We start from the raw sequence: 26,023 nt of genomic DNA, 5'->3' as shown, positions 1-26,023 counted from the left end.
GCCACCGGCCAATGCACAACAACCATTGTCACCGCCTGTGGTGGATTGTGCCGATGATGTGGACTTATAACCGAGATGTTAAGTCGAGTGACAGCGTCCTCAAGTCCACCGTAGACGCGATGTTTGGACGCTGACGAGGGAGGAGAGAGACGGTGGCTAGTGACGAATTCGACGTAAAAGCAGAGACATTGGCGACGTTGACACAACCACGACCGGCGAAAAACGACGGCGATGACCCCTTCGCGACGGTGAGGATTGAGAATGTTAGATGATTGTATTCGCAACATTCACTGTCACCAATGAACTAAGGGGCCATCCATTTAGTAGATACGCAAAAATCTGTCAAAACTTGACCCCTGTTCCCTATACACACGCGGACTTTTTACACCCGCCCCCCCGAATCCTATAGAACGGCCAATGTTTAATCCACGCATAAACGATAAAGGATTAATACTATTAACGTGTTTAAGCCAACATATAGTCTACCACCGGACGATCCAACTCATTCGAAGGCCAATGTAGACAACTTATTATCGAGGCTTCACCCCCCCACCCCTATGCGTACCGAACATTGTCAGTAGACCCCCCCTCTCTCCATGTGTACGTACTAAATGGATGGCCCCCAATTCCACCATAAGACTTGTAGTACCACTACGACCGCCGTATCGCTGCGTTATCGCGGAGGATGTTACCTCGTTTGGGCCATGCCGCTGGGGGAAGAGGAGCTCGAGAATTGTCAAGACCATCACGGAACAACAACAGCAGTAGCGGCAGCAGCCATAATCAAAAGCTGTCGATGGCGGATCAATCGATCAGTACACGACGAAAAGTATCCCAGGCTCGTACCGGCAGTCAACAATCGACGCGAATATCACAAACGACGACCATAACAACCCTGAACCGATGATCGTGATACATTTTTTAATGTTTGTTTGTTCTTTTCTGCCAGCGTGTGGCGATGGCATTGGGGGGGGGGGTGCTTCCATGAAACTCAGCCTACGCCGTGAGCGCAGTTGTTGTTAGCGAACAGCAGCAGAAGCATGAGCATGATATACAGTGCGCCTCCCTCCCTCCCTCCCCCCCACCCCACGTGTATGGCGGCACGGGTCTCCCACCCTCATCCACCACCACCACCCCCACGCCTTCCTCCATCCCGGCTCCACTCCCCCGCCCGCTCTCGGCTCGCTCCGCCGAGTGGCCGACTCGGGGAGTGGCGGCATCGGTGGCGGCGGCGGCGGTGGTGGGGGGGAGGGGGAGGGAATGTGGGCGGAGCCTCGCAAACGAAACAGCCCCCTGACCAATGGCAGCGACGGGAGAGGAATAATTAACGCGGTTGCCCCTGGCTACGGGGGAGACGTCAGCACTGGGGCTGCCAATCAAAGGAATGACTTCACAAGTTCCCCCCCACCCACCCCCACCCAGCAGTTTCGTGGCTTCGCGTGCCCCGGGTGGCCGTGGGAGAAGCCCTTTCAGACAACGACGACGCGGTCGTGTTGGTGGTGGTGGCAGTGGTGGCTTAGGGCAAAGTGATCGGGAGAGTATTTGTAAGTTAATTTCAACCCCCCCCCTTGACCTCTCAAACAAAACAAGATATTTTTCTTGTACACGTATGTAAAGTTGATTCTTGTTTTGAGTTTTTATTTTAGCCGGTGGGGAGGGTGAAAAAGATTTGCGTGGTGCTTGGGGCTTTTTTTTTAGTTGAAAAAGAAATAAAACCAAGAAGACAAAGTCCGGAGTTTGGTCGTCACACGAGGTGAGTGGAGTGTGGGCATTTAAATCCCCCCACACACAGAGCAAAGTGGCCACTTTGAACAACAAAATATCAAGACAGAGATTGTGCTTAAAGTGGGATATGTTCGTGATGGGTTTCATGAGACTTGAGTGTTTGGGCATTGGTTCAATTGAGGATACCCTGGTTGTACTGTACTTCTGTGCCTCTCCTGCCCCCCCCCCTCCTCTTTTTTCGAACTCGCACTGACCAGCGTGGTGAAGTATGGTCAAATAAACCCCAACACGATTGACAAAATGAGGGTTGTTTCGCGAATGTTGAAAGACTTTTGAATGAACTGTCACGATTCCTGGAGTCGTGGTCGGATTCAGAAATGGATCGGGTGTTTGTGTCTCGTGTTTTTTTGTCTTCCCCCCACGTCCCGTCTCGTTTGTAATGTGTCATGTTGAATCTCTTATTGCTTTGTCCCGTGTGCACAGTTTCTGTTCGACCCATTCGCCTAGCTGATGCGCACTCGCAAATCATTGGCGTGTCGTAATAACGTGGTTTTTTAAATCGATTTCTCGGGCACGATTCTGCACTAAGGAGCGTGAGCCAGAGAATTGATCTTCAATCGATTAATCGTTAAACGACAACACGTTTGCGTAACTCTTTGAACGCGTTGGAGTGTAACGATGGGAATCGGTTGTTCAAGTGCAAGGAGTGAGAATGGATGGTATAGCGGCCACTGGAATGAATTAATCGTGCAATGGACAGATCACGGCTGATTATTATACAATTGTGTATGTGTTTTAACGGGCGATGTTTTAAAAAAAAGTTACAAACGTGACAATCTGCTTGTGTATTCCCACTATCCCCAATTGCTCCTCTCTTAAAGGGACACCTACGACAACATACTGCTGCTGATCCACTTCAATTACGAGAGACGAAATGTCTCGCATTGAAACATCGACTTGTGCTTAGCGTTCTAATCCATTGCATGAATAATAATAATCATTCACAGCCCCTTTGAAGGGTGGTGACGAGGGTAGCTAGGTAGTGTGTTGTACAATGTCAACGTATCCTCGGAGATAAACAAGCTTTCAAAAGTAATGCGCAGCAGCAATGGTCCCTTTATTAACCCGGGGTAGCCTCGCTGAGTCTCAACACCCATCTGCTCAGGAGGGACCTGGTGCATTGGTTGGGGATGTTTGGCCTTGAATGACATTGTTCGTGAGACTGTGGCTTCGCACACACGACACTCGGAAAACCTCCGCACAGATGGGTGCAAGGATCCAAGTTAGAATGGCGTGCGTTGAATCCACCGCCGTTGCTGTACCGCCCACCGTGAAATCGCCGCGTATCAACAAGTCCCCGTGAGTAGGTGGAGCAAAAATCCATCGGTTAATCGATTTTTTTATCGATGTGGTGAGTTGAGATTAGTGTTTTCGAATCTCGTGCATCGCCATCTATATGGCCGTTGTGTTGGTCGCACGTAAATGGCTTCACGTGATGCCCCTTTCAGCCACTGGAGGCGCTGCATTCGCGATGTTAAAGTATCGATTAACGAATCGGATCGATTTATGTGGGTCTCTTTCACAGACGTGAAGTCACCGCGAGTGTCGTAGGGAGGCGATTTCGACGTGAAATTATATTATTATTGGTTGATTAGTCGAATACATTAGATGTCTGTGCTCACGATACACGCACAGAATTGTGCTCGTGAGAAATCTAACATCGATTTACGAAGTTCTAAGCAGATGTTACATTTCAGTTAGGGGAGCGAAACAAAACTGGACAAACGAGACAGAAAATAGACTTAATGCAGGTGAGACGGCGAAATTGGCACTAAAAGTCGATTCTTAAATCGAATCGTGACTTCCTCATGTGACGAGGGAGGTGAATCTCCATGGTTTACAGAGTGCGGTTTCCAACTCTTATAATCCCACTCCGTATCTCTCTGGCCCCTCTTGATCTCCTATGAAGAAGAAGCTGTTGCCCGAAACGTTGCCTATTGTATGTTTTCCTTATTAAGGCCACAGTTATTGACGGGATGTGTTGAGCGTATATGCCAAAAGGTGGTCAAGTCGTGGGCTAACGATTCATAAGGTCTTAACAAACCGATGGATCGTGAGACAAACTCATGTACGTGACCCACACAGCCACTAGAGGCGCTAGCATTCTCAACAATCTTTGTTTTAGATTTGAAGCTTTCGTGACGGCAAGGATTCATACTTTTTGGTTTTTTCGGTAAAGTCACGTAGGTAAAACAATCAATAAAATTAATAAAATACGTTTAGTTTTCATTTATTTTATTTTATTGATTGTTTTACCTACGTGACTTTACCGAAAAAATCTAAGAGTATCATCTTAGTTTTATTTTTGAAGTCAATTAATCGAGACATTGAATTTCCACTGCCCATCGATGGTTGGAATCGTTAACGTGTGTATCGGCTGTCCTGAAAGTCAACATTTTGATTTGCTTAGTTGAGTTAAATTGTGTGGCCACATAAATTCGACATGCGCTCAAATAAGAGGGTGGGACTGCCGATCAAGTAATCGATTTAATTAGATTCCAACTTTTACGTTATGTATATGGTGAATCCGTACATGGGAGTATCGATTATATACAATTACCATATACTGCATTTCCTGTAATTTTAACGTGGATTGAATCGAATCGATTAAATCCACGTGGATTTGGAATCATTGCATGCTTGTTGAGGCAGTCTGCCATATAGAAACATTATTTGTGGTTTATTTTTTTATCATTTGGTGACCCGGGTGAGTCAAGCCAATATAGAGACTAACCCTAGTCTCTTGAGTTCTCACCTGGTTACACACACACACAAAAACTACTTTCAACTTAAAAATCGAATCCGTTGTTGGATACATTCTTAAAGTAAACTTGAGTTATACAGTATTATGGGGCTTTTATTTTGTCATTTTTATTGTACCAGGTAAGGCCCACTAGGCTCTATATATCTCTTTTTCAGAAGCGACCTGGCCACAAATGATAGCCCAATTAAGTGGCATATCATGTGGAAATCTACAGCAGCTGAACCCAGCCCCCCCCCCCCAAAAAAAAAACGCCAAGCGACCAGCAATAAACAGCGTCAAAATTGTATCCATGGAGATAAGAGTGAACGCGTTTCTCAAATTTAGCGAGGCTCTTAAGAACGTGGGGATGGAGACGATGGGAGGAGGGGAATTCCAAAGTGTAGCAGGAGAGGTAAGGAGCAGAAAAGAAGTGAGCGGCAGTAAATGATGAGCGGGTGAGTCAGTAGGTAGGTGGTGGAGTGGCTGAGTCAGTGTTGTGTTGTTGCTATGTGGTGGTTGAACACAATATGGATGAGACGACACTGGTAGACTCGATTCCTCAACAACGATGGAATGGTGTAACAATAGTTGGAATATTTGCGATTTGTGTACACTTATGTTGCATTTCACATTAACCGGCGTGTTGGCTGAACTGTTGATTAAAACCAATCTAGATCGATTAAAACAATTAAGTCGTTTCTTCAATCGAATTGTGAGCATGGAATCGTTGAGCGGGATTGATGGCAATCCACTGCTGGATGAATGGCTCCACGTCGTGTCGGTCATTGAGTTTGATTGATCTTAACTTCACCACGCCGGTCAGTGTGAGTAGAAGGGTGGGGGGGTGGAGCTCTGAGTCCGGTTCTGATATCACACGCCACTGATGCTAGCCGTAGCCGGGAATCAATCGAACGTGGCCGATTATTCGTAGTCATGAATTATATTATTAAAAGTGTTTGCAAGTTTGAGAATACATAATTTCCAAGATGTTTTCATCTTTATTACGCACGATCTTCCCAGAGACAATAGTCGTCGTCGTGGATAATGTAATAAATGCAAAGTAATACGCCAGGAGACACAGTTCTTACGCATTATCTCTCTGAATAAATCTTATCTCGTTCATAATTATTCTTCCGGAAGACATCTTCTTGCCCATCTTTAAGCAGCAGCAGCAGCGTGTTCAGACTCATCTTCTGGCATGCACGGTACCGTATTCTCCCCATTAAAGCCCCACTACACATTTTGTTTAAATACCCCCAAGACGATTTGGGGACATGCGTCTTACTTTCAGATGCGTCGCTAGTCGGGTACATACGGTAATTAAAAACAACTAGTGCGCTCATCGTCAACCGTTCATACCTCAATTTCAATACTGTTATTAATCAATTTATATTTTAAATGCAATCATCGGACTCCTATGGTTGTATCGTGAGAATGTGGCCATTTCCCCCACGCGTCGCCTTCGTGTCCTTGTTAAGGCCACGCAAAAGTGCTGTTGTCGAATGTTGAGTTTTGCTGTTGTTGTTAATTGCGCCGATGCAGTGTCGCCAAGATAAGTCGGTAAAATAAGAGGAGGAGGCGAGACGTTTCGGCTGTGTACGTGACGCGCAGTGGGAACCGCGATGGCGCTTTACGTAACGTGGCGGCTCGCAAGATCCGGCAACTGGAATCACCCACCAAGTGGACCGGAGTCAGAAGATTTAATTCTCTCTCGCATTTTGCTGCATTCCACTTATTAATTTGTTTTCCTTTTCCGTCGATGGTATTCGCGAAGTGTTTTTATTTTGACGGTTTATTTTATTGTTTAGCCGCCTTATTCTCAGGATAACCCAAGTGTCTTGTTTGATCCCATCTTTATGTGCTTTTTCTCACGTTTAACCGTCGTGACGGCATTTACAAACAAAAACAAGAGAGACACAAAGAAACGCCGCAGTCACCTTTTAAAACACGACACCAGACTCAGTTTGTCGTCTTTGATTCAATAAACATCGTAATATTTAAAATACCGCACAGGGCAAATGAACGCCGTGCGTTATTTTGTCTCAACTCCGTTTGCTCCATTCCGCATTTTGTCTTGCGCAGCGTGGCGAGTCTGAGTGACGCCGCTTTCCCGGAATGGCATGGATGGGGGTGGGTAGTTGATGGTGGTTTGTTGCTGGTTAGTTGATGGTTGGCTTGGTGATTTTGTGGTGACGGTAGTGATGTTGATGATTTCGGTGGTGGTGGTGGTGGTAGTGGCTGTGGTGGTGGTGGTTTTGGTAGTGGTGGTGGTTATGATGAGCTGATGATGGCGGTGGCTCTGTTGGTAATAATAGTGAAGTGATGGCTGGGGCATGTGATCATAATTGTGGTGGTGGTGTTGATGGTCGTGAGACAGTCATTAGCCCTGTTGGTTATAGCCAGGGTATTACTCAGATGTTCAATCCCATCTCTGAACCCATGGGGTATCACTAAACATCTCTCAATTCGCCAAACAAGCTAGAATACTGTATCGTAGGCGAGATGGCCTCTGGCTTGCCACGAAAAAAATTCGTTTTATGTAAGAAATGGCAAGAAACTCTGGGCAGGCAAAAGTCGGTCACTGCATTCTAAAAAAAAATTTAGTCCCATGAATTTTCTGGACCATAGTTTCATAACGACGTCTGTTTAAGCAGGCGAGACCCTGAACTGGTTTCTACTTTTTAGGTCCTCATCAGCAGGGTTAGGCTCTGTTCGATCCATTTTTTTGTCAGAAGCTATAGGAAGGAGACAACCGTTTAGAGTTGTATCTTTCGACAAGATTTAAACATTAAATGTTAACATTCCACAATTGCGCAAGCATTCACATGAATACCAGATTGGCCCAGGTGGATTACGAAATTTCCAGTTAAACTTTAGAAAGTAATTTTAGATGTTTTTTACTAGATAATCGAATATCTTTCTCTTGATTGGTTTGGGTTTTCGATCGAATTCCTTCACAATTTACTGTTATGCAAGTTTTGTACGTGAAGTATGTAGGCCAAATCTCTGCAGTCGGTTGCGTTATAGAATGATGACACTTCTCCGTTACACACGGGCAGACGTATTTCCCGTTTTAGTCAGGCTTTTTTGTTTGTTAGCGAGCACCTATAATTATCAGCTTAGCCGTCAACTTAAACGTTAGGGCTGTAAGAGCGCCTGGATGAATCTGACTCTTAAGAGTTGGCATTCGCGGGAGATGCATAGAATCGCGTGTGCACGTGTGTGTTTGTGTGTGGGTTTTTGTCGACGTATGCATATGATATGCGAATGTTGCACATCGAGAAAACGAGACGCGAGAAAGGGAAAATAATAATCGAGAAGTGTTACAAATCATGAGTGAGTGGGGAGAGAATAATCGAGTTCTGAGTCGAATCGCAGCCCCGAATCTTCCGGTGAATCGTTCTCACCCGCAGAATGTTCACGCGCACAACACGTGGAGGCAACGCTACCCTCACCACCCCTCCACTCACCACCCCATCACTCACCACCCCATCACTCCCCACCCCTCCACTCACCACCCCTCCACTCACCACCCCTCCACTCCCCACCCCTCCACTCACCACCCCTCCACTCACCACCCCATCACTCCCCACCCCTCCACTCACCACCCCTCCACTCACCACCCCTCCACTCCCCACCCCTCCACTCACCACCCCTCCACTCACCACCCCATCACTCACCACCCCTCCACTCCCCACCCCTCCACTCACCACCCCATCACTCACCACCCCATCACTCACCACCCCTCCACTCACCACCCCTCCACTCACCACCCCATCACTCACCACCCCATCACTCACCACCCCATCACTCCCCACCCCTCCACTCACCACCCCTCCACTCACCACCCCTCCACTCACCACCCCCCACTCACCACCCCTCCACTCACCACCCCATCACTCACCACCCCTCCACTCACCACCCCATCACTCACCACCCCATCACTCACCACCCCTCCACTCACCACCCCTCCACTCACCACCCCGTCACTCACCACCCCGTCACTCACCACCCCATCACTCACCACCCCTCCACTCACCACCCCTCTACTCACCACCCCATCACTCACCAACTCACCCTCTTCTCACCACCTCCTTCCTTTACCCATCACCCCCTCCCGCACCACCCCCACCCTCCCTTAACTCACCACCCACACCATTATCTCACTACCAACACCCTCCCTCACTGCCTCCATCCACCCTTAACTCACTACCTACAACTCACGACCTACAACTCACTACTTAAACCTTCCCGCTGCCTACCGCCACCACCCTAAACTCACCACCACCGCCCTTCCTCGACTCACCACCCCACCCCTATCCACGTCTCGGCATCCCTCCCCTTCCCTCCCCATCTCTCCCCTCTCCTTCCCTTCCCACCCACCCCACCCCACGCTGTTTTCGACGACTCCCGCTTTGTGCGTGGTGGGGCACGTGGTGGGTGTCGCGCTGGGTACGGCCTGTCCTCGCTTGGGGACAGAAAATAGCCTCGCCTGGCAGTGGCGAGGGAGACCCAGGGGGTGAAGTATGGCCCACGGGACACGTGAGCAAGGGGGGGGGGGGTGGTGGTTGTTCGTCGCTCGCGGCGATGAGTGGAGGCCGCGAGCCACGAAAGCGCTCACCACCACCACCTCTTCCTCGCCTCGTCTGCGCCGTTCTGCGAGAAACTGCCCCGCGTTGCTGTGCAGTCATCTTTAGTCTCTGTTGATGGTGGTCGATGCGGCCATCGACTCATCTGGACGAGCTGTACACGATGCACCACCAGTATGGTTAAGTACAAACGTTCAGGGTTTCGGCGCAATCGCCCTCGCTGTGTTTCTACATCGCGGAGTGTGGCACCGATTTCGGATTGATTGGTTACCCCAGTCGCCGAGTTAAGTACAACCCCTGGGGAAAAAAATAGTGTCCCAGAAATAAAATATTTAGTTGTCTCGGCCGTTTTGTATTTGGAACCCCGGGATACCGCCATCAGGATCGATTGATCAAGGGGCAAAATGTTGGATTAAAAAGCTCCCAGCACTGACGGTGCTAACCTGCACTCCAAACACGAAACATCAATCCACTGCTGGATGAACGTCGCCTCAAGGCTGTCGTTGCCATGTGCCTGTGGTATAATAACCCACCTTAGGGACCTTCACACGGGCTGGTCTCATCACTCCATCTCCTCGGCCGGTGTCCCTCCTGAAATGGTGATCCTGTGACCCGGTGAAGCTTTACTCGTGGTGATGTCACCGCATCATGAGCCAGGGTCTATCGACTGCTGCATGAAGAGCACAGAGCTACTGTGCCACAGCCCGTATCGGCCCTGCACATGCATTTACATCGCTCCTTAATACAGCAAAGCCACTGAAACGCAAGACTTTTCCAGGAGAGATGTTTGGCCAAATTCTACGAATGTTTTTTTTACTGGAGTACCCAGCGAAAACGCATCACACACAGACACAAAAGAGTTAACCATCAGAGCTCCGCACAGATGCATTTGTGAATTCATTGTACTGTCATTTTGCGACTGGGTCAGCATCTCAACGGTAGTGCTGCTCTCAGGGATGTTATCTCTCCATCCTTTCGGCTGCCATTCCATTGCCAGTCTTCGTCAACAACGCCTCCTTGCACGTGAATAGGCCAGTCACGGTGTTTTGGTGGAAACAAGGTGAAAAGTGCACACACGGAAGCGTCCGGAGAGAGGTGTTCCCAGGAGATTCAGAAAGAGGAACCACGTGGATGATAGGGGACATTGGCAGATTTTTGGGGACATCCCCGTTGACTTGTGGTGTTCGGTAAGGGGCACGTCTCTATCGAAGTGGAGTGGCGGCCAAAGGACGCGCACAACAGAGATGGAGTCGTGAAATCGGCTCGGTGGATCGGTTACATCGTCGGACCGCGAGAGGGGTGGTCGATGGGCGCGTGGAGGCGTCAAAAAAGCACCACGACTGCAGTGCTAACCCGCGCCGCAAACACCCATCAACAGCCATGAGCAATCCACTGCTGGATGAAGGCCCATCGGTCATCATCTCTTCATTATCCTCAATTAAAACAACGCTTTACGCGATCGTGTATGCGGCACTGATTCATCACAAAATGCGCCAGTGGGATTGAGGAATTAGCGCCCGATATTTATTTAAAAACGCAAGCCCTGCTGTAAAGGCAATCGATGACCAGTGAGGGTTGGGTTGGTGCAGCAGCGCCTATGTGTGTGTGTATGTGCTCGCTAACAGCACTTGCCCCTAGAGCCTGTTAAGGCTATACAGGGAACCTTTGTCTGTGGGGAGCGGTAGCACAGTGGCCAGCTGCGCTACGAACCCGGCGACTCGAGTTCGATTCCCGCTCATGGCCAACACCAGTGACGATTATCTGAACCGGCCCTGGGCTTCCCCTAGGTCGACTCGGCCTAAAATGAGTACCTTGGCGTGGTGCGTAAACATCGCCACTGGGGAGACAAAGGCGGCCGGGCGTGGTGCTGGTGACCCGTGTGTGTCGTGACGACATTCATAGGCGTTTGCGAACAGCGCTTGAGCCAACAGTCTGTTGAGGCTATAGCGGGCGGTCTTTGTCTTCGTGCCGTTTGTGTGTGAGAGTCTGTGTGTCTTTGTCCGAGCAGCCTTAAATTAGTACCTGGTGCGATGTGTAACCATCGGTACTGGGGGGGGAGAGACAAAGGTGGCCCGGAGTGGTGCTGGATGCAACACCCCTTTTGGTGTTGCATCCAGCCATTGTTAGGGGCTTATGAATAGCACATGCCCCAACAGCCTGTGCAGGCTACACGGGGTGTCTTTGTGTGTGCAATGAGTTATTTATTGCGTGTGGGTCCCATCATCCAGGGGCGACTGAAAGCAGCTCTGTTTTTGTGCAAGCTGCAGTCTGCGTCCTGTTTTTGTGAAATTTGTTTTGAAGCTAAAAGGGGGGAGAGTCATGATGATGGTATCAGTTCGTGCTGATATGCGTGCCGAGTGCATGGTTGCATCGTCGGACCGCCAGAGAGACGGCGATGTAACTTGCACACACACACCCACGCACAAAAACAGGCTTGGGGAGGCCTCCATCCAGCGGTGGATTGATATTGGCCGATGATAGAGCCTTTCAGCGGGGATGGAATCAGAACGGAAGGTGGTGTCGCATCCAAAGCAGCGGGTGAATGGAATTTTTGTTATCTTTTAACTTGGCCCCAAAAAAAAAATAGCTCGTCTCAATTCGTGTTTGACAAACATCTTTTTAAACATTTAGCCGATTTCACTCTTTTACTGATTAAATGTTTTGTTGATTTGGTCGTATTGCACCACCACCCCGCCCCTTCGCATCATCAGCTGTTGAGCATGGAGCAAATTATTCCAGCACCGCCTCTTGCATTTCTGTCGCGTCACTGAAATTTATATATTTTAAAAGACGCACAAGGCATTTTCCCTACCGTATTTAATTAACGCACTTCATTCATTTCTCTGGAGAGGCAATGCCGGGTGTATTTGTTGTTATTTTGCACAGAAGGGAGGAGTGGAGGAGGGGGGGTACCTGCTGAGAGAGAGGCTCTTCGCTAACGGGCACGGCTCACGCGTGTAATATCGCAAACGGTGTGAAACCCGTCGTCCTGAGTAATGAATTCCTGAAATATGACTTGGGCCAATCTGCCCGGCTTGCCCCCCCCCCACCTACCCCCATCCCCGTAAGTCGATAGCCCACCACTCAACGTGGGCTGCAACTCCGTTCTGCGCGCGCATCCGTCACGGGGAGGAGGCGCATCGCCCGTTGCGCATTTCGCCGCGCGCCAGGGGCTGCGTTTTTTTTTCCGGTGCTGCTGCTCCTGCTGCTGCTCTTGCTGCTGCTGCTGCGATGGGGAGCGCAGGTGCGCGGTTGCGTGGATCGCTAAAGTCCGTCTCGTTTTTTGTGGGAAATTGTTTTAACGGGAAAGCATTAAAACAACCGCGTCTTGCGGTGCGCACTGGATCTTGGGATCGGAAGGGGGGGAGGCAAGGAGCTGGGTGGTTGGGGGGGGAGCGGTTGGTTGGAGGGGGGGGGGCGTATTACACATTAGGGGGTTTACGGCCAAATGAAAAACTCGGCCAACCCATAAACCCGATACAGTAGCGTCAACCGCACGCTCGCTGGTAATAACGCTGTCCGCCACGATCGCTGCAGCAACCCCCGCGGCACGGCCATCGATCACGGGGCCCATCGTGACCCCCCCCTCACCCCCCGCGCTGCCCGTCGGCCCTAGCTCCTCGCCGCGCAGTGATCGCAACGCTCCGCCGTGTTGCAAAGCACCGTCTTCGATGATAAGTCACGATCCCGATACTTTCTTCCTCCTCCTGCTGCTTTTTCTCTCTGATCCCGCACCTAATTAATTAGCACGGTTTGCTACATACGGTGCTAAAGATACAAACATACTAAAGAAACTCAACTATTTTACCAGATTGGCCCACTTAACTATATATTGACCTGGCCACAAAATGATAGTTCAACGAAGTGGATTACCACGTGGAAATTGATAGCAGCAGCCAAATACTCTGAACGCACATTTCTAAAATGTGGAGGGAAAAACTGGAGGACCCGGAGAAAAAAAAACACACGAACGCGGTGAGAGAGACACCCACACTCCAAATATACAGGCGTCAGGCTTGGGATTGAACCCATGACCTCCTGCATACCAGGCGAACCATGCAACATCTCGGCACCGGGGCGTACATCCTCTGCCCGTGCCCTGAAGAAGGGAAATGTTAATTCTAGATTTGAAGCTTTCATGACTGCAAGGATTCATACTCTTAGTTCTTTCGGTAAAGTCACGTAGGTAAAAAATGAAATTAAAATTAATAAAAATATATATTTTTTATTTTTTTACCTACGTGACTTTACCGAAAGAACTAAGAGTAAGGGAAATGTTAGTTTGGTGTGTGCGTCATATCCAGGGCTGGATCGGCCAGCATACACCGACGAGTTGTAGGCGATCTCGCAGTACAGCGGGCGCCCCAGCGGCGACTTGCTTAGCTTTAACGGCTGCGTTTTTTCGGATCGTGCCGTGCATTGTTCGGCACGACGTCCGACGTTTTTCGCTCCGCGCGCCGGGAGCTCGTCCACGAACCGAACCCACGAATCTCTTCTGAAGTGGGGCGAGACGTCGGGACGCCCGCGTCGCGATCGAAGAGCTACGCAGCAACAACAACAACAGCAACAAACAACAACATTGTCATGGCAGCAATGTGCTCCGCAAAATAAATAAACATTGCCCAGAAGGTCGGCCTGTTACGAACGCGGCTCTCGACGCCAGCGCAGCCATCGCGATGTCGCCGACTCCGCGGAGGCTGCGGCACGGGCGAGGTGGCGGCAATGTCAGACGACGTTCGCTCAGTCGGGAGGAATGAATGGAATTGCATTGATGGCGGCTGCTGCTGCCGCCCGCGCTGTAGATGTTCAAGTTAAACCCACAACGCGCTATTCGGCGGGCCGTGTTAACGATGGCGTGCCGCGCGCACGCGATAGAACGAACATCAATCGATCACGGGGGGGGGTGGGGGGAGTCGCCATTCGTGCAAATACGTCCGCAGAAATGATCGCATCTGCCGACGTTTCGTTGAGGCTCGTGGAGCGAACACAAAACTCGATGCGAAAAACACAATACAGTATGGTTGAAAATGAGAAGGAAAAAAATGGGATTGCGACCCTGGATCGCGACGATTCATAGAATCGCTGGGGAAGGGGGCGGACGAATGCCTCATCTCCTCGTGCCTCGACCTTTTGGGCTGTTGGGGCACGCCCGGTTTCCTTCACCGGGTATCTCCTTGCAGTGCTCTCTCTGTCCGCTTCTCTACGTGCGCATGTTGAACTTCTTTCGCACCGTACGTAGCCAACCGTGCTAACCGGAGGCGCTTTCTCTCTCTCTCTCTCTGTCCGTCGCCGCCGCCGCCGCGTCTTTTTCGAAGCGAGATCGCCATTAATCTGCGCGCGCCGGTCCCCCCTGGGTTTGGCCGCGCTCTCACCGTAGCTTGAGACACAGCGAGGGTTGTCGTATGACAAAGCCTCAGCGGGGCGGGTCTCAGGACGACGGCCAGTTGGCTGCGATGCAACTCGCTTCCTCCTCCTCCGCCCTGCGCTCGCGAGCGCCTTTCGGCCCCGCCTGCTCGACACGTTGCATAAACAGCTTTAGCGATTTATTTAATTATTATTTTTCTTTTCTCTCCCTCCTCCTCCCCGCTATCGATGGGACGCGTGCAATAAGCCACCAACACCAGGCGTGTTTACGGGGAGGGGGAGGGGGGAGCCGGGCTTGATTTATTGAATTTTATTTCGTGCGTACGAGGCGGGTTTATTAAGATGCATTACGGGGCGTTTACGAGGTGGCTCGCCCTCGTGATGCCACGTGGTGTGCACTGCACCGCGTCCCGAGCGCACGCGAGTCGCCTTCATTTCAATCGTCAAAAAGCCGCGAGGTGCGAGGGGTGGCTGGGTTTGCTCAGGAGGACGGAGTGGGACTCGGAGCCACAGCACGGCCGAGAACCCCGGGGTTCGAATTTGTGTTCTGCGGCCTTCGTTATTAAAACAGGGTTCTCTCAAGCGCGGCGAGGTGATCGCCTCGACCAAATCGCCAATGGCTGCACACACACGCACACACAAAATATAACCGTGAAATGCGGTTGTGCACTTAATTGGGATAAATTCCAGCTCTGAGAATTCCAAAAACATCATCGGTTTGTCCGTCGTGCGATGAAACATTTGCGCCGTAGCAGGGCACGTGCGCGAAAGTCCAACTCCCCAAGTCTGCACCCTAAATAAACGTAACTTGGAGGAGTCTCTGGTCTGTTATCAAACACGGAGGATGCGATGCTCTATGACGTCGCTGAATATATCCTCCGTCCCACGAAACTACGCTGATATGCCAATCTCAATGAAACAAAAGACAAAGATCCTCCGCATAGCCTACACAGGCTGTTGGGGAAAGTGCTCTTAGCAAGCACCTAATGAAGGCCGGAACGGTATACGATAAAAACACACGCGCACGCTCGTACACACAAACAATGGCCAACCAACACGAATCTGTTTCCGTTGCAGCTGCGGCGGCCTGCGGCAAGTCACCATGGGTAAAGGAGTGAAGCGGAAGCTGAGCGCCGACGAGGACGGCTTCCCGGGCGTTGCCGGGGGCGAAGACGGCGACGCCGGCGCCGCCGAGCGGCTGTGCCCGGGCGGCGGCGGCGCCAGCAGCGGTGCCGGCGGCGTCGTCGTCGACGGCGGCCGCCGCGGCGGCCCGGGCTACACGCAGCGCCGTCAGCGCGTGCTCGACGCGTCGCTCCGCAAGATGCACGCCGGGCAGGCCCTCCGCGACCCCAGCCTGCGCCGCTCCGTCCTCGTCGCCAACACCGTGCGGCGCATCCAGACCGAGATGTGCGGCGAGGAGGAACGCGCCGCGGCCGCAGCGGCCGCCGTGGCCGCGGCGGCTGCCATGGCCGCGGCGTTTGCGTGCCCCGGGGACGTAGACCGCGAGCCGACGCCCGCCCCGGGCTGCGCCGTCTGCCACGACTACGGCGGGTCGGAGGGCGGCCCGGACTACGAGCGGCTCGCCAAGCTCGGCGCCGTGGAGCAGCGGCTGCTGCAGGGCGGCCTCGAGAGCATCTCGTGCGCGCTCACCTCGGCGCTCAAGGACCTCGTGTTCGGCGACGGCGACGGCTCGGGGACGAGCGGCGGAGGAGGTCCCGTCGGCGTGGGGCCGGCGGCGGCGGGCGTCTGCGTGGGCGGCAACGGCGGCGTCCCGCGGGGCTGGCCGGCGACGGGCGGGTGCGACTGGCACGAGCTGGACTCGGTGTTCAGCGGGCTGGAGATCGCGGTGGGCCCCGCGGCGCGCCTGCTCGCCGACCTGGAGGTTGAGCTGGACGATCACTTTGCGGACATCGACACGTCGATGTACGACGACGCGGACGCGGCCGACCCGTGGCCGCCGGGCCTCTCCGTGTCCCTCCTGGTGGCGCCCGGGAAGGTGCCGCCGGGCTCGCTGTCGGAAGACCTGCTCAGGAACTTGTCGCCCTGCGGCGGCGGCGGCGGCGTCGGTGGTGGCGGCGTTGGCTCGCAGCCGCTCAGAAGCTCGGACTTCAGCGAACTCGATCAAATCATGGAGGTTCTGGTGGGGTCGTGATAACGACGGAAAGACCCGCCGCCTCCCCTGAAGTTTTCTTAAACGTTATTTTGTGTTTTGACTGCACCGTGCAGATGCACGCTTTACATGACACTAAACTGAACTGCCTCACTCCTCCCGTTTTTCGAAATTAAGGCCGATTTTGTGCCTTGGCCAACTCGGTCATGAATGTTGGAAATGGATTTTTTTTTTTATATTTATAGTATTTATTGAAATCAAGCACAAACTTCGACATCAAGCAAAGATAATTCTGAAATAAATAACGGTTTTCCATTGCAGGTATTTACACAGGACGTTGCGTTATCCGTATTTTCCGATGTGCCTAACAGCAAGATGAACTGCAATAGACTGGCTCCTCAAAACAGGACAAAACTGTCGAGCAAAACAGATGTTTTATCCCAAAAAAAAAACCGAGTATACTTTTTGTAAACTTCGGACGTTCAAACGTGTGGGTCCGTCTCCCTCCCCCCACGTGGGGGGGGGGGGGAAATAGAAAATGACAACGTTTGCTTAAATGCACGGAAAACAGTACTTCCATTTTTATTGAACTATTGTGGCGTTCTGTCGTCTTTTGAAACTTGTTGTTTGTGGCGTGCAGTTGGCAGCACAGAGTCGTACGTTCGCCATAACCTTTTTGCAGTGTCTCTGTTTCAATGTTTTCTGAAGATGATTTCCCCCCACCCCTTTAACATCTTAATCGATAAGCAAAACCTTGTGGTGTGTGTGCGTGTTAGCATTAAGACATTACGTACATGTGAGCCCAAGAAGAGTAATGAACTCTTGATGGTGATTTTTTTTATTCTCGGGGCGAACGTGTCGATCTTATGATTATTATTATTTTAAATGTGTATAATCTAGTCCACGTCTTTGCTGGAGTTAGGTGAAAGAGCGAGGCGTGTAAGAATTGAAAGTCGATTGCAGGCTCGTGGGTATGATTGCTGGTGTGAAATTAATTGTACATTTTATACAAAATTTGCACAGGAATTCTATACTTTTTCTATATAAATATTCTAAAGATGACTTTTATATTTGGAATGCATGCTTTATTTTAAGAGAGATATTGTATTTATGTGTCTGTGGTGTGGCCCACACGAAGGAAGAGTCATCGTGAAGCCGTGAACTATGTGCGGATGAAGCCCTCCGATGGCAAACTGGCCCCAGCGCATGCCGAATACACTGTGTATCTGCACAGGTAATTTGCATTGCAATGTAATGCATCGTCCCAATGATCTGATCCTGCCCCTAGCTCCCAATCCAATCACGGATTACTTTCAAAATCACACTCACTCCCTTCAAGATTCTCCATGGACTCACCCCTGCCTATTATCCCCTCTCATCTCACTCTACTCCCCTCCACACGCTCTCCTAACTCTCCCCCTCATCTCGACTCCCCTCCACGCACTCTCCTACCTCTCCCTTCTCATCCCACTTTACTCCCCTCCACGCACTCTCCTACCTCTCCCCCCTCATCACTACTCCCCTCCACGCACTCTCCTACCTCCCCTCCCCTTTTATTTTACTCTATGCACTCTTCTCTCCAGAAACAGGCCTTTTGTGTCGAATCCCCTTTGCTCAGCGAGAGGTCACCTCTTCTCCTCTGCTGCACCCTGAGGCTGGAACTCCTTGCCCCCCCCCAGCCATCCGTACTGTCGACTCCTCCCTGCCGCTGTTCAAGTCCAGGCTAAAAAGAAAAGTCTTCCTATTCTCCTCTGCCTATTACTGAGGACTGCCTCTCGTCAGAAAGTACAACAGCCCCACTCTTCCTGCGCAGCATCACGGAGATGCCTTCTCATTTAGCCACCGCCGCACGAATCCAAATTGTGTTGCGCTCATCGCCAGGGAACGCCGCCGAGTTCACGGAGACGCGATGGCCTTGCTCGCGTCGCTCGCAGCTTCCGTGTGACGACGACGTCACCACCGCCCGACGTTCTGTTCAGTGTTTGCAAGGGAAAGCCGCGGCCGCAACACTCGTCAACTGTGACCATGTTCGGCCAACTTTGTGCTACGGGGAGAGGGGGTGGGGTGGAGGGGGCATTAAATCCGGGAAGGCCAATTTAAAAGAGCTGCGTTAAGAAAGTGGATTGCTTCCCCCCCCCCACCCCCGTGTCAAATGTAACAATTCGGCAGGTGAATCCTTACATCGCTTAGGGCTTAAGTTCTCACCGAATATATTCCCCGGATCACCGTATTCTAGGAGATGGCACGTGACTACTAGTAGCCGCGGCCCCACAGCGAGGGATCTGCATCAACAGTATACTGGATGTGGTGTGCCGGGTTTGCGCGGGGAAAAATGTTTCGGGCTCACCAACCCGGATGGACCTGGCTGAAATGAAACCCTGACGACCGCTCAAACCTCCCTCCCTCGTGTTTGTGGCGTCTTGTCGAGCGCTGTGGCCCCCCCCCGACCCCCCCCCCTCCACGTTTTGTCTGTGCCCGTGTAACTTATTGGTAATTTATTGAAACGATCAGTTCGATGTCTCTGAAAACAGGATCGCGCCGCGCACTGTTGTTTGAAATTAAGAACTCCCATCATCGAGTTCCCCCCCCTCCTCTCCAAGTCCCCAGTCTGTTCACCATTCTTGTTGTAATCCCTGGGGCTATAACGCAGGACCTGTTACAGCGCCGTAGCAATGTCGTGTAAGTTCGGTTTGCGATAGACCTTTCTTCGCTTCCGAGTAAAAACGAGAGGGGTTACGACGCTGGTTCGTGCGCGTTCGGCGGGGGGGGAGGGGGTTACGGGAAAACGCTCGAGTTGTCGTACTACAATCGCAGCTTTGCCGCATTGACGAGAAAGCCGAAACGGCATTGTCTGCATTCAGGCCCCCCCCAACTGCCGTTGGTCGTCGTCCGATCGGAGTGGGCTCCACGCGGGACTTGATTTCTCGCCGAGTATTTACCCCCGAGTTGCCCGTAGACTGGAGTAGGTTGGCGCCAGAGGTCGCAAACGGGTTTTGATTCCTTACCCGTACCCGTACCCGGCCGCACCAGGGCCGCAAACGGCTACCCGTACCCGGCCGGGTACGGGTAGCCGGGTATCGGGTAGGGTACGGGTATCGGGTACCCGGTTGCGACCTCTGGTTGGCGCGCGACCAGTGTCCACGGGCCATCGCAGGATGGTGTGTCGTGGATGCGGTGTGCCGGAGTGCAAACGTCGCTAACTCGGACGCAAAAAACCCTGGATCCACACTGTTTCGAAATTCGGTTTGGGGGGGGGGAGCTGTTGCTTTAAAGACTGTCTTGTTATTAGGGGGCACAGCCAGGAATCAGAATCATTTATTTATCCTGGAGGAATCCCATGAGCCATAAAGCGCTTTTTCACAGATTTGAAGTATAGGGGAGGGGGTGCATCTTGAACATTCACTTGTCAAATTTATCCCAAATGCGTGCATTTACCGGATTCGGTATCTGGGAATATCGTTTACAGTGAAAAAGCCATCAAGATTCTCCATCCAGTGTTCTCGTAATAATCTCATGTTTGGCTCAGCTGGTTGACCGTAACGATCAATTCAAGACAATTCGATGATCTGTCGTCAATCGGGGGTCGCGATTCGATTCGAGAATCGATCGTCGTCTCAACGTCCGGTGGTGGAGAGTCACGTGACCTCCATTACGTGCGTCGTGATCGACAAACGTCGCCTTTTTAATTGGGTGCATCGGGAGCTTCAGAATCGATGTCCATCGATGACTTGAAGCATCCGTTTTCGACTCTGTTTTCCAATTCTGCGGCATTTTCTCTTTCACGCGTATAACGTTACAAACCGGAAGGAGCAATGGTTCCCAGACACCAATGCGAACACCTTACAATTCCTGGCTGTGCCTCCAACTTAACTTTCCTTTCGCAAAACAACAACAACAACAACAACCAAGAACCGTCCACAGTTCACGGGCCGAGACCGAACGTTTCACTTTGCCATGACCGCCCAAGGCGACGAAACTTTAGTGGCACCAATTTCTTTATTTGCTCAATAAAAGCGATTTGTGACACAACCTTTCCGAATGAATTGGTTGTTATTTTTTTTAACCACTTTTATCGATCGTACAAAAGAAATCATTACGAGCAAAGTTTTGGCGTTCTCCTGCGGTCCTAACCTTCGCCGTGGTCCATGGACGATCGTTGAAAATGTGGGCCACTTTAATTTTTGTAATTGCCACACATCTCTCATTGAAGACAAAACCCCCCTTATCCGTTGGACCCTACTACCTACGACTCCTATGATCCGCGGGTCTTCATCGGGAAATTCCACCGTAATTCTTACGCTCGAATGTTTCCGCAGATAGCCAATCGGCGAAGTAGTCCCCATTATTTTGAGATTATTCGCAATTTTGCCCGACAGATGGGTGTAGTAACTTCCCAGATAACCAAGCGGATAACGACGCAAGATTTGCTATGTTTGTCCCCCACATCACCACAGATAGAAGTTCTGCATGAAGCTGGGTCACACGCTCCTGCGACTATGCAGAAAATTAAACTCAAACCGAATAGAACTCTGGGTCAGAGGTCAGAGAGCGGAGCAGCCACCACTGTGATACTGGATTAAGTATCTAGACTTAGGCCGCTTTTCGATAAAACGCGGTCTTCACGTGTAGCCAGATGGTCTCGGCCCAGTCTCCAAATATCACGTTACATTTGTGCGGTTTCACAAAATTTTAAAATCTTGATTTTGCCCTTCACGCGACAAACACCAATGTCCTGGCAAATTGTGTGCAAGAAAGCTCCGCCCCATGTTGCTTTTCGGTTTAAAAGCTGCCACTTGGAAGGGTATTTCAGAATAAGTTCTGTAAACATCTCTTGCGCGGCCGTTATCGAACACACGGTGTGTGTGGGGGGTGGTGGTGGTGGTGGTCACATAGCTCGGTGAGATTTCCGAATGGATTCCTTCCGGTAGCGCAGCGTCAATTACGATTGTCGTGAGACTGAAACGTAACTTCACCCCGAGCTCTGACGTCGCTCCCGACAGCGACTCGAGTTTCAAATCGGCAGCCTCGAAACCGGGAAAGAATCGCAGCCAGCTCTTGTCCCCCCCCGGGCGACTTCGTTTGTCGGCGACTCGTTGCTTGCAACCACCGCGTTGGTGGAAGCGCGTGCGTGCGACCCAGCGGGTTACTGCGTGGTGCGGTTGATGTGCAACGCTTTGGTCGCAAGGCAAACAGTTGAAATGTGTGTTGCAGGCAACCAAACCCGTCCATCGCCACCGCCACGTTTCCCCAACAACGCGTACCCTGCGGCCCTGTAGTTCAAACGTGTGGAATTGTTGCAATGTGACGCTTTCGATGGGGTGACGTTTGGAAGAATGTCAGTTTTAATTGTAGATGTTGCTATTGTAAGTTAAGATTACAAAAAAAAGAAAACATATACCGGTCAATCTATGCATTTGCTACGAGTAATTATTTTAAATCAGTGCGTTATTTATATAATTTGTTGTAATAAACTGTTCAATAAAAAAAATACTCTTACAGCTGCATCGCTTTGTTTTTATGTCCGCCAGTGTGATGACGTCGGGTTGGATGATGACATTGCAACTGCTGGTGATTGTTCATCGTGACTGAACTACTGAAGCCATGCGGACGTGAGGCTATTGACATATAAACAACTGTGTGAGGTGGTGCAGTGGTGAGCAACACCGCACCGTGAAACCGAGTTCGACTCCTGGCCACGGCAAGCATCAGTGGCGAGTGATGTCTCAACCGATCCTGGGCTTCCCCAATCACCACGGCGCCGCGGTGGCTAGGAGATGTTAACTACCTCGCCTGGTATACAGGAGGTTCGTGGGTTCGATCCCCACCCTGACATATGCTGCTGTATATTTGCAGTTTGCGTGTCTCTCTTCCCGTGGTCGTGTGGATTCTTCTCCGGGTCCTCCGGATTTTCCCTCCACGTTTAGAAATATGCGTTTAGAGTATTTGGCTGCTGTATATTTCTACGTGATAAGCCACTTCGTTGAGCTATCATTTGCAGCCAGACCGTTTCTAAAAAAATAACTACATAGCTCAGATAAAATAAAAGTTGATAGTTTTACCAAATCACACTGAACCAGCGTGCTGAAATGTGGTCAAACGATCTGATCCTCGTGAACGATTGCGTAGGAAGGCCTTTATCCAGCAGTGGATTGACAAAGGGGTTTTACATGATCATCTCTCAACTCGTACTTCTGTCCGCACGCTCGCTGTTAAGGATTACACGGCAAGTCCTCCCTTGACGCGTGGGGTTCACACTACAACGCGTTTTCGCGATCACGCGGGTCTTCCATTTGGGAACACTTCACATGAGGTGTAACGAGCACCGTTATAACGCGAAACGCGCCCCATTATAACGCGAAAAGGGGCCTCAACGCAAAACGGGCTCCATTTTAATGTGGAACGCGCCCCATTATAATGCAAAACGGGCACCATTACTACTTTTTGGTGCTGCACGGCTGAGTGGTTCAGTGATACAGTACGCAGACTGCTGCAGTAACGCGGTGGCGGTGTCCCCTCCGTTATTTGTCCCGCCATCTCACTGCGTGTGCATAGTAACACATCGTTATCACGCCAAACTTCATCGTTACGTTATGTAGGGGGGGGGGGGCGTGGGGGGTTAGGGGGGGGGGATTGTTGTTTTTTTGCTCAAAGCGTTTTTCGCTTAACGCGATTTTTTTCTTTTTTTAGGAACGCATCTACTACTACTTCTACACCACCGCAGTCACGTTAAACGAGGACTTACCCCATATAGCGACGCCCTCCTACACGAGACGCGTAGGAGCGTGGAGTCCCCCCCTCTCGAATTGTTGTTCACCCCCACGCAGGACACCACCACCACCACGCGCGTGAACCATTTAACGAAACGTGCGCAACTTTTAAGTGCACAAAATAGGGTCAATTAAGAGATGATCGACGCCCAGACGACGACTGCTAATTCCATGTCGAGCGACACCGCTGCTGCGTGACGCTAATTGCAAGCGATCCCCAACACAGCTTTGGTGGTAATTTAGCACGTGTAAGAAGCGACGTGGACACGTGTATCTGTTCAAGAGCTCACCACCACTTAGTATTACAGACTACAGGCACATCTCGCTTTGCGCGAGCCCCCCTCCTCCCTCCCTGCCCGCATGTTGAGCGTTAAGCGAGGGCTGCCTGTAATATGGTAACGCTGCCGCTAACTGCTTGCCGCGTGGCTGCAGGAGGAGGTTTCTCTGTGTGCCTATGTTTGTTCTCTCTCTATGTATCTCTGTGATATCTGTCTGCTTATATGTCTGTCTATATGTCTCTGGTTCTGTGTTTTATCTCTCTCTCTCAAATTTAGCATTCTCAGGAAGAACGTAATCAACCAGGTAGGGTGTTGACTGTTATGTTATCCGACTCTCTGTTGTATTACATTACATTTCTAAGTATCCTAGATTTGTGTTTCTATTTAATTTATACCTGATGATGATTGCTTGTGTTGCAATAGAAACGTCGTATGCTAGTATTTAATTAAATGTATTATTTTATCTTTATACGTGACTTTACCGAAAGAACCAAAGAATAATTCCTGCAGTCACGAAAGCTCCAAATTAAGTTTGCAGGCGGAGAGCTTTACAAACAAAATCAACACATTCGTCAACATCGCCGTGGTGTGGCAGTAAAAGAGAACACGCAATGTCATAGGGGACATGTATGGCAATGGACGTCTGGACATGAAGAGCTTCATAGCTCATCGGATTCCTCCAGCCTAAATAACACATTCTTGATAAAGATAACAGACTCGATGGCCCTTCGTCGGTGTTATGAAGGGCCACGGTCCGAAACGTCGGCAGTGTTATGGACCAATGTGTTGGGTTTATTCATCTTATAGACTTAAGTGCTGCGAGCGAAGACATTTCAAGGCAGCCACGACGCACAGACAAAGATCCCCCGTATAGCCTTCGCAAGAATTTTGGGGCAAGTGCTGTTAGCGAGCATCTATGGAGGCTGCCACGGCATTACGAAGGGGGTGAGGAGTGTGGCTGTGGTGTTTGTCTCCCCAGTGTGCGATGTGTTTACACACCGGAACAGGTACACGTTTTAAGGCTGAGTCGACCTAGGGTCACGCACAACACACTCGTGCACAAAAGAAGAGGTAAAGCACTCAAGGGCAAACACACTAGGACACGTGTGCTCATACGTACAAGAAAGGCAAAGATCCCCAGTTTTTACTTAAAGCTTTCGTGACTGCAGGAATTCATATTCGTGGGTCTTTCGGTAAAGTCACGTAGATAGGTTCAAAGAAAATAAAAAAACTACGACTATCGAAACGTCAAAAAAAGACAAAGGCGGTCGGGCGACGACCGAAACGTCGTAGTTTTTTGTTATTTTCTTTACCGAAAGATCCAAGAATATGAATCCCCAGTTTTGCCTTTTAGACGACAAATACAAAGATCCCCCGTATAGCCTAAACAGACTGTAGGGGCAAGTGCTGTTCGCGAGTAGCACCTATGAGGGCCGGCACGGCACACGAGGGGGTGGGTGGCCAACACCACGCCCGGCCGCCTTTGTCTTCCCAGCGGTGACGTTAACACACCCCACCGGGTACTCATTTGAGGCTGAGTCGACCTCGGGGAGGCCAAGGACCGGTTAAAGGTAATCGTCACTTGGCCGTGAGCGGGAATCGAACTCGGGTGGCCGGGTTCGCAGCGCGCTAACCGCTTTGCCACTGCTCCCCGCACGCACCCAGACAAGCGGAGCGGGGGGGGGGTGACGTCCCCACCAATGCACTTGTGCCAGGCTAGGTGCACGCGAAGTGCTCGATCGCTGGCAGGTTCATGGCACGGCACCAAAAAAAACACAAAACCACACAGAGATTACGATGCCCCCCCCCGCCCCGCGCATAGCCGAAACGACTTTTTTGGGGGGGGCAAAGTGGTTTTAGCGAGCAATGAAGACCGGCAGGAGGAGGACCCGTCCGCCTTTGTCTCCCCCAATGCCGCGTGGACACAAGCGAGGCCCAGGCTAGAATCTCGCTACCACCACTCGCCACTAACGTTAGCCGTGGCCCGGCTTCGTAGCGCAAGCAGTGCGCTAACCGCTGCGCCACCGCTCCTCCCCCCCCACCCACCCACAGCCACGCGCGCGTGCACAAAGACATCGACCACGCGCACCACACAAAGAACAAGATCCCCCGTATAGCCTTCGAGACCTGCTGGGGCAAAGTGCTGCCAGCGACACCTCGCCAGGGCCGCCTTTGTCTTCCCCCAGCCACCAGGTACTTTGAACTCATTTCGGGCGGAGTCGTTCGCCACTCATGTTAGCCGCGCGACGGCAACAAGAGGCGATGACGTCACCGGGGTTCGCTGCGCAGTCCGCTAACCACTGCGCCACCGCTCCTCGCCCGCAGCAACAACAACAACAAACAACCGCTCGGTGGCGGTGACGATCCCTTGGCGGAGCTTGTGCCAG

General features: G+C 51.2%; 1 protein-coding gene across 1 annotated transcript; it reads left to right on the top strand.

Moving 5' to 3' along the window:
* The first annotated feature begins 1,334 nt into the window (after positions 1–1,334).
* Positions 1,335–22,060, top strand: LOC144943146 (SERTA domain-containing protein 2-like). The gene is made up of 2 exons (XM_078870365.1): positions 1,335–1,753; positions 15,559–22,060. Exon 2 carries the CDS (start codon positions 15,584–15,586, stop codon positions 16,631–16,633), a length of 1,050 nt encoding a protein of 349 aa, XP_078726491.1. The 5' UTR covers positions 1,335–1,753; positions 15,559–15,583; the 3' UTR covers positions 16,634–22,060.
* Positions 22,061–26,023: the final 3,963 nt, after the last annotated feature.

The sequence above is a fragment of the Lampetra fluviatilis genome, chromosome 30 (genome assembly GCF_964198595.1).
Source record: "Lampetra fluviatilis chromosome 30, kcLamFluv1.1, whole genome shotgun sequence".
NCBI classification, from domain to species: domain Eukaryota; kingdom Metazoa; phylum Chordata; class Hyperoartia; order Petromyzontiformes; family Petromyzontidae; genus Lampetra; species Lampetra fluviatilis.
The sequence above is the reverse complement of the archived record's forward strand: the minus strand, read 5'-3'. Positions and strand labels throughout refer to the sequence as shown.

Coding starts and splice junctions, on each gene's coding strand:
- LOC144943146 (XM_078870365.1), top strand. CDS start 15,584: ATGGGTAAAGGAGTGAAGCGGAAGCTGAGCGCCGACGAGGACGGCTTC.